We start from the raw sequence: 12412 nt of genomic DNA, 5'->3' as shown, positions 1-12412 counted from the left end.
ACAACATAAAGAGGCAAAATGAAAAGGACAAGAGCAGAATACAGTCATTAACCTATCCCAGAACTGGAAGATGGTGTTGACATGGTGCTAAATGTGCAGCACGGGAGTCCTTGAAAGTGTCTGGCTTCTTCCAGAGTTAAGTGTAAAGGGAAAAGCATGCATGTCCATTCTAATCCAGAAGTAAATTTGCAGATTAATATCCATACAAGATTTGCATCAATCAAATCAAAGGTCCTAAAACTCTGTTTTATTTGAAAGGTGTTAGAAGTTGGGGCACATGGAAGTAGAGTGTTTGACCTAAGTGTAATCTCTAGTTGGCAGCTATGGCATTTTAAATGGACTGCGCTACCTTTGAGGAGGAAGAAGGGACGTTTTGCCATCCGCCATGAAACGCATTTGACTTAACGTTGTCCTCTCCACAGCATTTTGTGTGCGCCAAGTGTGAGAAGCCATTCCTTGGGCACCGCCATTATGAACGGAAGGGGCTGGCATACTGTGAAACCCATTACAATCAGGTAACGTAAAAGATCAACGTCCAATACTACACAACTCTTTATTGACTAACTTTATAAGAAGACCTCCCCTACTGTAAATATTTGTAATTGAATGGGTTATAGCCAGCTGATTGTGATGTACTATGGAAGGGAGTTGGTAGGGTTCCTCAGCTGGACTGGATGTACATGGGCTCTGGGTGCTTGTTTATCATGCAACTTTGTTGTAATGGGCATAAAACAAGGTCTTGATTTTACCTGCATTGTTGTCCATGCCCTTATTACAGGTTCTACCTACTGTCTACTTTTAATCACTTAAACCCTCGGAATGGGTGAGCGTTTATATTCTCATGTATACTATTCATTTTCTTTTCTCTACAGTTGTTCGGGGATGTTTGTTTCCACTGTAACCGTGTGATTGAAGGCGATGGTAAGCAGTCATGTTGGATTACGTTGTCTTTTAGACCTTTTCTTAATGGCATCTTATAATAGAGGGGCTTGATATCGTCGTCCCACCGCCTACTTGTTGGTGCTGAGCATTTGCAAGTCCCATCTTAGGTGGTGGTTTAATGCGCTATTGTGAGATTTTGGAATGCCCAGAACTGCTAAAGCAGTTTAGCGTGGTGAATGGAGCAAGTATGCCTTCACCGTCTTATACATTGTAGAGCCAAGTCTGATGTTGGAGCCTAACTCCTTGCTAGTAGCCCCTTAAACTATACTGACAGATGACTGGTGTGTTGTGACTAGCCACACTTCTGAATGCCTATCTGTTCTGCTAACAGCGCATTAAAGACCTAGGCAGACGTGCAATCATTGGCCTTGTATAGGGTTTATTTGCTACTCTTCTTCTCCTCTTGCTCTTGGCTCATTTGCAGCTGTGGCACATGAAAGCGCTCCTTCTCCCTGCACTTGAATCTGCTTTTGGCCACTTCTGAAAGTGTTGGCTGGAGACAAAACACACAGGGAGACTGTCCAGGGGTAAAACGGCTACAGATGGAGCTAAGCGAGGCAGCCAGAAGGCTTTCTTGAGGAAGTTGAAATGGGCGAAGCTGGGAGCTACCAGAGACTGCAACTGAAGAAGGGGGTGGACCCAAACACATTGAGAATAGGATCTAAATCCTGTACCAAAATAAGTCTCATACTCTATGCCCAATTATGGTGGTCATCCCCACATATGTAATTTATGTTTTCTTAATTTATTATGGCGACCCCAAGTGAGCTGCAGGGACCCATTACACCATTCCTTGCCCCTGATTCCCCTCCCTCCGCCCGCCTCCCGGACCTCCCTCCCCTGTGATTGGCCACTCAGGCCTTGCTGTGTGCCTGCAGCTTCACCTGGGAGAACGCCATTACCAGCACGGCGACCCCAGGTGAGCTGCAGGGACCTATTACCCCATTCCTAGCCCATGTGGCCTCAGACACACCCCCACCCCCAGACCTCCTCATACCGTGCTCATCCCGTTCCCCTGCTTCCCGTCCCTCCGCCCGCCTCCCGGACCTCCCTCCCCTGTGATTGGCCATTTGGGCCTTGCTGTGTGCCTGGGCCTGCAGCTTTACCTGGGAGAACGCCATTACCAGCACAGCGACCTCAGGTGAGCTGCAGGGACCCATTACCCCATTCCTTGCCCATGCTGCCTCAGACAACCTCCCCCACCCCTACACCCCCTCGTACCGCGCTCATCCTGTTCCCCTGGCTTCCCCTCCCTCGCCCGCCTCCCGGACCTCCTTCCGCTGTGATTGGCTGACTGGCATTAATTAACCCAACCAAGGCAGCCCTCTGCCTGGCAGACCTGCGGCTAAGGACCCTAAGGCAAAGGGCGGCTCCAGCACTGGCGGCTCCAAGATGTCTGCCGGTGTCCGCAGGGGAAGCAAAGGAAGCCAGCAGCTAACAGACACCAACAAAACTAAGTGTGGCATGAGTGGGGGTAGAGCAATCCCTCTACTCCAGAAAGCCCTTGCCACTCTACCTACCCCTCCATAACGTTGACGATCATAAAAGTTGCACTACACTATGCACTAACATACTGTTATGCTGCTGGCATTTGTATATCATTGATAGGGCTGCACAGCCAATGTTAACTAGTGCCTATGTTTACTAACCCATACAGAACGGTCAAGATCAGCCCATGTCACCTTTGACGGGTGTAATAATCGTTAGCATGCGCCACATCTGGATGGAATGGTAAATGTCAGCATGTGCCGCACTTGGTTGGAATCCTCAACGTAGCCTGCCTCCCATCTAGTTAGAATTGTGAATACTAGCATATGCACACATAGAGGGAACGCCTAAGCCTAGCAGGCGCCACATCTAGACAGAATTGTAAATGTCAGAATATGCTGCACTTAGTTGGAATCCTCAACGTAGCCTGCCTCGCATCTAGTTAGAATTGTGAATACTAGCATATGCACACATAGATGGAACTCCTAAGCCTAGCATGCGCCACATCTAGACAGAATTGTAAATGTCAGCATATGCCGCACTTAGTTGGAATCCTCAACGTAGCCTGCGTCGCATCTAGATAGAGAGGTTATTCAATGATTGATAAACGACTCTCCTGCCAAGCCTAGACCAAGCATACAATCATGAATCAATAACCAACTCACTAACAATTTCACTCCTCTGCATACACCTCTCAAACTAAAACCAAACACAACCCTTAAACGCAGCAAACCGCACAAACTTCACTACACTGCAACAACAAAACAAACCACACATAGACTGGCACAACAGCATACAACTGCCAACCGAAACACCCCAAGCCCAGCCAACAGACCCACCGGGCTGAGGCTGCCAACAGCACATCACTGCTCTCTTGCACTTCTCCAGCTCATTCCCACTAACTCACCCCCCCTCCCTTTTTCAGAGCCGCCAGAGCGCCAGGTGACCACACTGGTGGTGATGGTGCACAGTACAAATATCCTTTAGCATTAATATGAGCAATGTAAAACATATGATTAAAACCTTATTTTGAACCCCAGCTATACATGTTCCATGAAATAAGTAGTCAAGTGGGACCATGTGATTTTATGTTCCCAGAGCAAGAGTAAGCCAATCTTTACTGGCAAAAGCCAATGTTCAGTTGTATATGATTTATCTCATCTTAAAAATATAATATAACATACTTTTACAATTTTCCTTTTTTTTTTCAATGGTTCATGTCATCAGTGTTACAACAATGCAGTGCCAGTGGTTTTTACAATACTCGCCACTCAGTGCAGCTTAAGCATGGAACATAGAGTTTTGATAATGGCTCAGATGTTGTGGTGCTTCCCTAAAGCAGTCTCTGCCCATGTCGAGGAGATTTGCAACAGTCACTATAGTTCTGGCTAGAGTGATGGCCAAAACCCCCTCCTGGCTTTCCTCTGAATCCCTCTGGAATTCTTCTAGGTCAGGGTTCCGCAACCTACAGCTCTCCAGGTGTTTTGAACTGATTCACAGGTTCCTTCACTGTTGACTATGCTGACTATTTTGATGGGATTTGTAGGTGACAACATTTAGAGACAAAGGTTGCATACCCCTGTTCTTGGGGAACACCTATCCCAAGAATCCCCGTGGAAATGGGTTTCCGTAAGATTTGGTGCATTTCCAAGTGCCCAGTTGCTCTGACTCAAGACTTCTACCCCCTTGCATTTGTGTTCCTGATGTTTCTTTCCTTTCTCCCTCCCTCCCATTTTCCTTTACTCCACTTCCTTTTCCCCTTCCCCTCCTCTGCGCTAATTCCTCTGATGATCACAAAATCTAGCCACTCTTCCACTCAGTCTCCCTCTGATCTCCTCTCCCCTATACTCTCTACCTTCCCCTCTACTCTCCTTTCCCCCACTGTCTAGTCTCCTCTACTTTCCTCTCCTGCCTCCTCTCCCCTCTACTCTTTGCTGCCCTCTGTCTGCCTACCGTTCCTTTGTCATCCCGTCCTCTCCTTCCACTTTGAATCATTCCCTCTTATACTGCCTCAGACACTTCTTACTTTCGCTCACTTCTTCTTCTACTCTCTCTAATTCCTGCTCACACCTTCCAACAGCCATTCACACGCACTCATATCCAGGTAGCACTCTCTCTCATGACCAACATCTCACCTGCCACAATCTCAACTGTACTTCCTCTTGATCCACCTCTACTCCACCTGACCTCACCCGAACCACCCACACTCTTGTCTGCTGCAGGGTTTTTATCCCCCGCCCCTTCCTGTGGTGGCACTTCGCTCCCCTTTCCATTGGAACATTGAGTGACCTCTCTTGGAGCCCATACAATCTTGCTATTTTCCTGGAGGGAGTGTCACTGCGATGCAAAACATTAAAATCCCCACTTAGCCCTGCCCCATTTTGATTTGTAGTGTTTGTCTTCTTGATATGGGTTCCGGTGATTGTTGCTTTTGAGCGATGCAGTGAGTTTTGTTTCAATGGAGAAATGGTTTGCAGGGCCCATGCTGTTATCTGTCTTGTACTTGGCATTGGCTCATTTTTCTGCCAAAGCGTGGCGACTTGCACATGATGCGGTGCTGGCACATGGCGTCGGAAAAAGACTTCAGGCATTGGGGATTGACTGTGGTACCACCCACCTGTAACTAGACACATAGAGTGGGGCAGTGACTGGGGCCCTCACAATTCCCTCACACCGCCCCTGGGGCAGGACTGACTCTGCTGAAAATCCTTTTAGGTAGATTTTCCTTTTTTGAGTGAAATTCTCCCTACTTGCATTTTTGCTGTATTATTGGATTTTTGGACTGATTCTCCTGGGTGAGTGGGATTTTTCGCACACACCCATTCTTTTACTCTAGTCATGGGAACACGTTTTTCCTCTTCTATACTTCTATGAAGTTATTCTTTTCCTCCATCTTTTCTGTCATCTACCTTTTTATTATTGCAATACACTACATTTTCTGTGAATCGTTGCTTTGAGCTTCTCTTTTTTATTTTACTTGTGTTACCAGGAGAGGGGGACACTTTTTGCCCCTCCTGTATTTTATTTTGCGAGATCAGCATCCCCCACCTTAAGTGGAGTGCTGAGGGGGGAACTTTGTCTCCCTTTTTTTGCCTTTCCAGTAACTTTTAGTTACTGTTCCAAGTTCATGTGACGGGTTGGTGGCAGTGTAGCTTTGTGCACAACCTTTTCTGGACTTTTGTCGCAGGCTGCCTTTGCAGCTGCGATAAGGGACACAAGGGTCACCATTTGCCTAAAACTTTTAATATACTTTTTTCTTGATGGCTTGCTCTTTCTTGCACCACCTTCTACCTACCTGAGTGGGGAGGGGGGGGGGTGTCTTGATGGGTCTTTTGTCTTTGGCAGGCTTCCCTTGCAAAGCCTGCCAAGACTTTGAGTGGATCAAGACAGAAGTGGGTGAGGTGACCAAAACTCCCATGGTCTTTGTCCTGCAGTATGTCTGCCTGGAATCAGTTAGTGCTGGGAGGCTGGCTTTCCTCATTGGGCAGCCTGCCCCCAAGTGTGAATGGATGCATGTCTGGTGATTGGTGGGCTCAGGCCGTTTTCCTGCATAAAAGGCGAGTGTCCTGGAGCAGAAACTGAGTCGACCACTGGACTGAAGAGCCAAAGAGTAATTCGTAGAAGGACGTATCCAGCAACTTTAAGCGAACTCCAGAGCCGTTGAGTAGCCGCTTCTGGCTGGACCCTGCATTCTGAGCGACAGGGGAAGATGTCCTGAAGACCAGTTCCTTCCCTGGACTGGTGGGCCTAACCAGTTTCAAGACACCTGCATTTTATGCCATTCCTTGAAGAGCTCTAACCTCCTGGGCCTGCAAACTCCCAGTACTCTGGGACCTGTGCCATTTTGCGGTGCCTGGTCTTGTGACGCGCAGTTTTGGCTGAAACCTTGTGGGCATCCTTCTGGGACTGCAGTGACTCTTTCCTGCTCCTAGACCTCCCCTCAGCCAAGTTGAGAACTGAGAACCAGAGAGAAGTCTGCTGGGCGAGAAACGTCACTGTCCTGAAGCGTGCGAAGGGCTCCAGCGAGCCAGTGCCGTGAAGATCTGCTGGGCATCCTGCAGCAAGAGTGCATCCGGCTGATCCTTCCAAAGTTCCTTCTTCAGCCACCAAGGCCAAGAAACCCGAATGGGGGTTTTCGGTCTCCGTACCTTATAGACCGTCCTGTGACATTGTTCTTAATTTGGAAACACTACTATCCTGCTCCTAGGTACTTACCTTGGACTTGCTGCATTGTTATCTTGCTTCTGGGGCTGCATTCAACTAATCCTTGAACCCCTCCAGAGCCTACCTTGCGCTATGTTGGCGTGGACAACCCATTGTGCTCTCTTGGGGACACTTGTCCTTGGTGCAATCCGGCTAGGGAAACTGCTAATTTCCTTGCCAAAGTAAACCTAACTGTTACCAACCTGCAAAGCTTTCTGCTGGACTCTGCTTCTTTGATCCCTGAACTCTGCTTTCTTGCCTTTTTTTCCCCAGCCCTTGGTCACAGGTACCCCAGTGTCCTGTGAGAAACCAAAGGGTGTCTCACCCGCTAGTCCTCTGGGACTTGTGGTCCAGGTGGCCAGTACACGGCCATCACTTTTGATCCAATTCCTGGGGGTGGATCAGTGTGGGAGGATCACCTGGGTGAGGGGGCAGCCGATGGTGGGATGCAGTATTCCCACCTTTTTTGTTAATCTACCCCATCCTATTTTGTAGGATTCTGCGAGGTCCCAATTCTCCCACCCCTTTTTTACACAAACACTGGACCGAGGAAGATGGTGACTGTGTTAGTCTGGAAAACAAATCCCTGCCATCGTCTTGCCACCCCCCTGGGCAACCATGCACCGGTCTTAGACAATCCCCCAGGGGGGGGTGTGGATCCCTACACTCCTCTGCTTTTGTATCTCACGCCGTATGTGCAATGTGTTACTCCTAACTTACTTCTAATAACATACACCTATCTTACTCCTATTGACACAAGACACAAATAAAACACATGAATCGATTCAATTATAACAATGGAATACATTTATTTATGCACAGCAAAGCATAATGCAGACAATGCTAAAACTCTAGCCAATATCGAATTTGCACCTTTTATGCTTCTGGTGCAAATCTACCATTGTCGTAATTCTAGGGGGTGAGCAGGGAATGCCCGTCCCCCCAACCTCCATGGCACAACATTCTGTCCCTACTCATTTGGCTCAGGCACCTCCCCTTCAGATGCCATGTCCTTCCCAAAGCCATCAGCCAAGCCACCCCACTGGTTGTAATCAATCAGTTTGTCCAGGCCATGGACCATACTTCCCATTTGCTTGTGCATCTGTTTCCCACTCTGTCTTTGCAGAGTTGTGCATAGAGGAGAGACTGACAATCAGCCAGTCAGCAGTGGCAGGCCCCTCAAGATCTGGTCACTCGAACTGCTTCTGCCAAGCTCTGCCCCAAAGCCATCAGATTCTGCTGCACCAAGACATCTCTCCCGTATTCTCAGAAAGCAGCTCCATCTTTATCTAACCCCATTCTCCAACAGCAACTACCAGCAAGAACTAACAGCAACTCCCTCACAGCAACTAACAGCTCTGTCTTCTCTCGGCTTCTGGTTATACTTTCCAATGACGCACTCTTTCCCATGGTTACATACATTTTCTAAGCTAAGAATGTCTTTCACTCTGTCAGCATTCTATATTCAGGCAGTGCCTGCCAGTCTGTTTTATGTTCTGTCTCGTGTTCTGGTCACTACGTGTTCTGTGTCAATCTGATATAGGACATCATATCTCTGCCTGGGCCTTCCGTGTGTGGTGCCTGTAAAACACCATCTATTCCTCCTATTTCTCCATTCACTCCACTGTTGGCTCTGTCTGAATTACGAAATCCTCTCTCCTCCAGAGAACAGGCCATCTCTCCTCATGCAAAAAGCACTTCTCCCATCTCCCCACTCCATGGCGCTGCCCCCACCATTGCTGTCTCCGCTGCACACAAGCTCAAGCTGATTAGCCAGGCTGTCTCCACACGGACAAAGGTTTGTGTTATCTGTGTCTCTCTGTCAATGTTTATGAATACTTGTACACTGTTAACTCAAAACAATCTTCGCACACCACGGCGCAAACAACTTCTCTGTTTCCATCAGAAATGGCTTTAGGATCCTTAGGCCTCATTCTATTTAGTGCTTACTCTCACAAATCCAAGCGCTACATAATGCAAACTCATTCTAAGTGCACACTCTACATACATACATACGTGTCAAACATATCTCTAAATGTGTAACTACAAAGCATAACAATGTGTCATTCTAAATGGTTCTACATGGCATTTTCAAAATTGACAGTGTGTCATTCCATTGCAAATGGCTAATGCATACAAAAGTGGCAGTCTAATATGTGGATAGTGTAATGATGCTACTTCTTCATGTAATAATCAGAACAGGATGCAATAATGGATAACTAAACATGATGCAATCATTCCTAAAGGGGTACTACTAAATAATGGTTCTCTAACAATGGGTACTGATGAGTAATGGTTCTGTAACAGAGTACTGATTCTCTAATGATAACAAATCCAGGCATCTCATTTTATCAGATTCCACAACTGAGAGGAACAAGACTAACTCGTACATCGTACTGGACATGTCCCGTTAATCGGGTCAGGCAAAGTCAGGCACTTGACTTCAAGTGCATACACCTGATACCAATTGGCTCTCCTCAAACGGATAAAAGGTAAACCCTAAAGAAACACTCTGAGCAAGACGGAACACAAGTAAGAGCCGATTTTCCATGGCAAAGGCAAACCCACTGGAGCAGAGCGACTGACCAGGGGACTTGAGCAGCAGGTCGAAAACCCCAAAAGTTCCCTACTGGAGATCGTTGCCTCAGTCAGGCCACAAAAGACACCTGGAGAAGGCCAGATTCTGCAAGTGAAGACTGCATTGTGTTTCAAGGAAGCCAGTGACCCTACCGGGTGAGTTGGGGAGGCGAGGCCAAGCCTGTGGTACTAAACTTGACTTGTGAATTGGATAACCTAGAACCAAGAAAGAATCGCACACAGCCGGTGAGTTGGCAAGTGCCTCGAGAGACCGGTGTGTGTTACATGTGAAGTGGTAACATTATATCGCAAGTGAAGGCTGCGCACTTGTGGATGAGATGCAAAGAAGGGCAGACCTCTGAATGAACATTGAAGTAAATACAGCTGTGGAATCAGTGATACTGAGTAACGGAGTGGTCCGGTGAAAGAAAGTAGCCTACTCGAAAGTGTCTGTGAAAGGTACATTGTTTGTAATGATAAAGAAAATGAAGTGCAAAAGCAAAATAATCAGAATTATCTCCTAGAGAAGGGGAGAGTGGAAGTTGAATCTTGAACTATAAGTCAAAGTGGTCCTGTGGAGGTCTGCAAAGAAAACCACGCACATTTGGAAGTCTTTGACACCAGAAAGTGGTCTGAGCCTGGCTGAGGGTGACCCGAAGTGTAATCAGCTTGGGGAAGGGAGCCCCTTTGTAAGTTTTGTTGAACTTTGTGTTTGAAGAGGTCTCAGACCGACAGAGGGGGATATACGTGAACTTTGTGTTGAAACATTGTTTGGAGGTCTGAACAAGAGACTTTTAACATGGAAGGCCAGATGAGCCTCGATCCACATTTTGGAACCGTTTATTGTACTAAGACCCCCTCCCAACCCCCGAGCAAGAGTGTGTCATCCTGCCTACAAAGACTGCCTCATTCCGTGGGGTCTAAAGTGGGGAGGAGAGCTGATTTAGCTACCTTTTTTTATTAATTTGAACACTGCATTTTCCTTTGCATACATTTCCCCTCTATACACTTTTTGTACAAGAGAAGGGGCAGGCATTAGGTTTTGTTAGCATAGGCCATTTTGATTTGACGGACTCTACTAGGACTGTTTTGTTTATCATTTGTTGGTCGAGACTACTCCCATCTTAGTTATAGGGCAGAGTAGGAGTTTGCCAAATTCCAGAAACTTCAATAAAGTTTTTTAAAATTGTACCCATTGTGTCAATGTCATACTTGTGATACCATGCCAACCCTACAGTACCCTCTGACTTTGTGAGATTCACCTAAGACAGAGCTGCACTTTCTAAGATAGGCTAAGCTTAAGTTATACAAAGTTATCAACGTTTCTATAGGTTTGCATATTTGTTTCAGATTTGATTGTGATGTGTTTTATTGCTATTCTGAAGTATCCAACTCTGAATATTGCAACTGTTCCTTTACATTATTGTGTGATAGTACTTACCGTACTTATAAATAAATACCTATTTTTTCATATAACTCCTAGCTTCTAAGAGTTTGATTCAACTAAGTATATACTCTGAGTTGTGTGTGCCCCACCACAGCCCTCCTCCCTCCTAGATTAAGCCTGGCTGCTCAGCCATTGCTACCAAGCCTTTGGGTATTTCAGGTTAAACCTAAGGGGTATAACCCCTTTTCACCAAGGGTGTGCTTTCTAAAGGCTTGACCCAGACTGGACTTAACAAAAAAACCCTTACAGAAGAAAAGTGCCCATATCGCACCCCCCCATGTCACCTTCCTGACCCTGTTAAAGTGTGTTCTTTAACAACCGAGCATTGGCAATGGCAACAGTTTTGGGTAGGCCTGGGACTGCATAATTGTACCTATGATAGGTTATTTATAACATGCTTAATACCCAGAGGTTTCTAAGCGCGGACCGAACCTGTTGTGCTCCGTGTCGTCTTGCTTCCAAGGCGAGCCTGTTGCCCCTGAGCTATCCTCCCAAGACATTGTCCTAATTGTAGAAGCTGCAAAACAGTGTGAGTCCTTGGGCATGTGATAGAAGTGCCTGGTAAATGCTGATCTAATACCTATACACAAGCCAAAGATAATGGATTTGGCATGTTTTCTTTTTACAGGACTTCAGTGAAGGACACACCTACTGCTTATAATTTAAGTGGCTGAAGGCCGACCTGCGTAAGACATTTACACCCGTAATACAGTTTTCAGCTCCAATTAAGCCATTAACTCTCAGGAGACTGCTTTGAAATAACACGGGCATGCAATTAGAGTGCCAAGGTTGATATTAAGGCTTGATAACCTAGCCCAAAGAGATCCCAGTAGGATGTGTTATAAGCGGAGAGGTGCCAAAAGTGGGTGCGAAGGTCCATAGCATGACCATGGGCAGTCAATGGATGGGTAAATAACCAAACTCTACAAGCTTTTTGTCCCTCCCTATGCCGTCTTCCCCTAGCTGTACTGCACTGCAATAGTTTCAGCTTCTAGGCGGCGCTTTAGAGCAACCTAATAATCGAACTAAAAAGGTAACCATGACAAACATGGTCTTTCTCTCTGTGTCATGATTGATGCTGAGAATGCATATGTCCATGTTCATTGGCAATATCAATGGGCAATAATGTTACAAAATGCCTTTTTCACAGCACATTATAACTTGGATCAAGGCCTTATGCAAATCTATGTGCTCTTCTGATCTGCTCCCTTAACCGAAGTCTTTATGATCTGCGTGCTGAACCGGTCATTGCAACATTTCCCCCATCCACAAATATTCTGCAAAACAAATCTGAATGGGTTGCAACGGATACTGTTGACATATGACTAGGTATTTTGTGCAGTGAACTTGGATCAAGCATTTGAGATGAGTAATATTTGAATTGAAAAGCTGCATTCATGAATGGGAGATAGCTCCTTAAGCAGCTCAATAGGGGCCTGCAAGGGGTCAAGTCAAATAGGGAGTATGCAGAGCAAATCCAGCCACCAAGCTATCCTCAGAAGTTTGAAGAGGCTACACAAATATCCCTGGGTTCGTGGGGGTGTTTAGATCGCCCATCATGGAAGTCAAAGTTGTTCAGACTGACTGTGATCCTTGGGCTTCGAGCATACAGTTTGTCTAGGGTGAGACTTCCAACTACAATGGAACCAAAGAACAGTAAAGTGGGTAGTGGGTGCTTGGTGGTGTCACAGACGAATATGCCTGGGCAGAACCGACTTGGAGACCCTAGGTTTGGGACAGACCAGTGGGGAGAGC

General features: G+C 46.5%; 1 protein-coding gene across 13 annotated transcripts in view; it reads left to right on the top strand.

Annotated features, from left to right (window-relative positions):
- Positions 1-12412, top strand: part of LOC138526302 (LIM and senescent cell antigen-like-containing domain protein 1) — a 548584-nt gene that overhangs the window by 518511 nt on the left and 17661 nt on the right. For all 13 annotated transcript variants that reach the window (XR_011283543.1, XR_011283548.1, XR_011283545.1 and 10 more), the window contains 2 exons: positions 423-515; positions 873-921. Coding sequence is in view for 4 of the 13 variants with exons in the window: in XM_069636882.1 (XP_069492983.1) it covers positions 423-515; positions 873-921 (142 nt within the window). In the remaining 9 variants the exon portion in view is untranslated. The remainder of the gene's footprint in view (positions 1-422; positions 516-872; positions 922-12412) is intronic.

This window comes from Ambystoma mexicanum, chromosome 7p (assembly GCF_040938575.1).
Source record: "Ambystoma mexicanum isolate Mex_15411 chromosome 7p, UKY_AmexF1_1, whole genome shotgun sequence".
Classification (NCBI taxonomy): domain Eukaryota; kingdom Metazoa; phylum Chordata; class Amphibia; order Caudata; family Ambystomatidae; genus Ambystoma; species Ambystoma mexicanum.
Note: the sequence above shows the minus strand (reverse complement) of the source record. Positions and strands in the feature narration are given on the sequence as shown.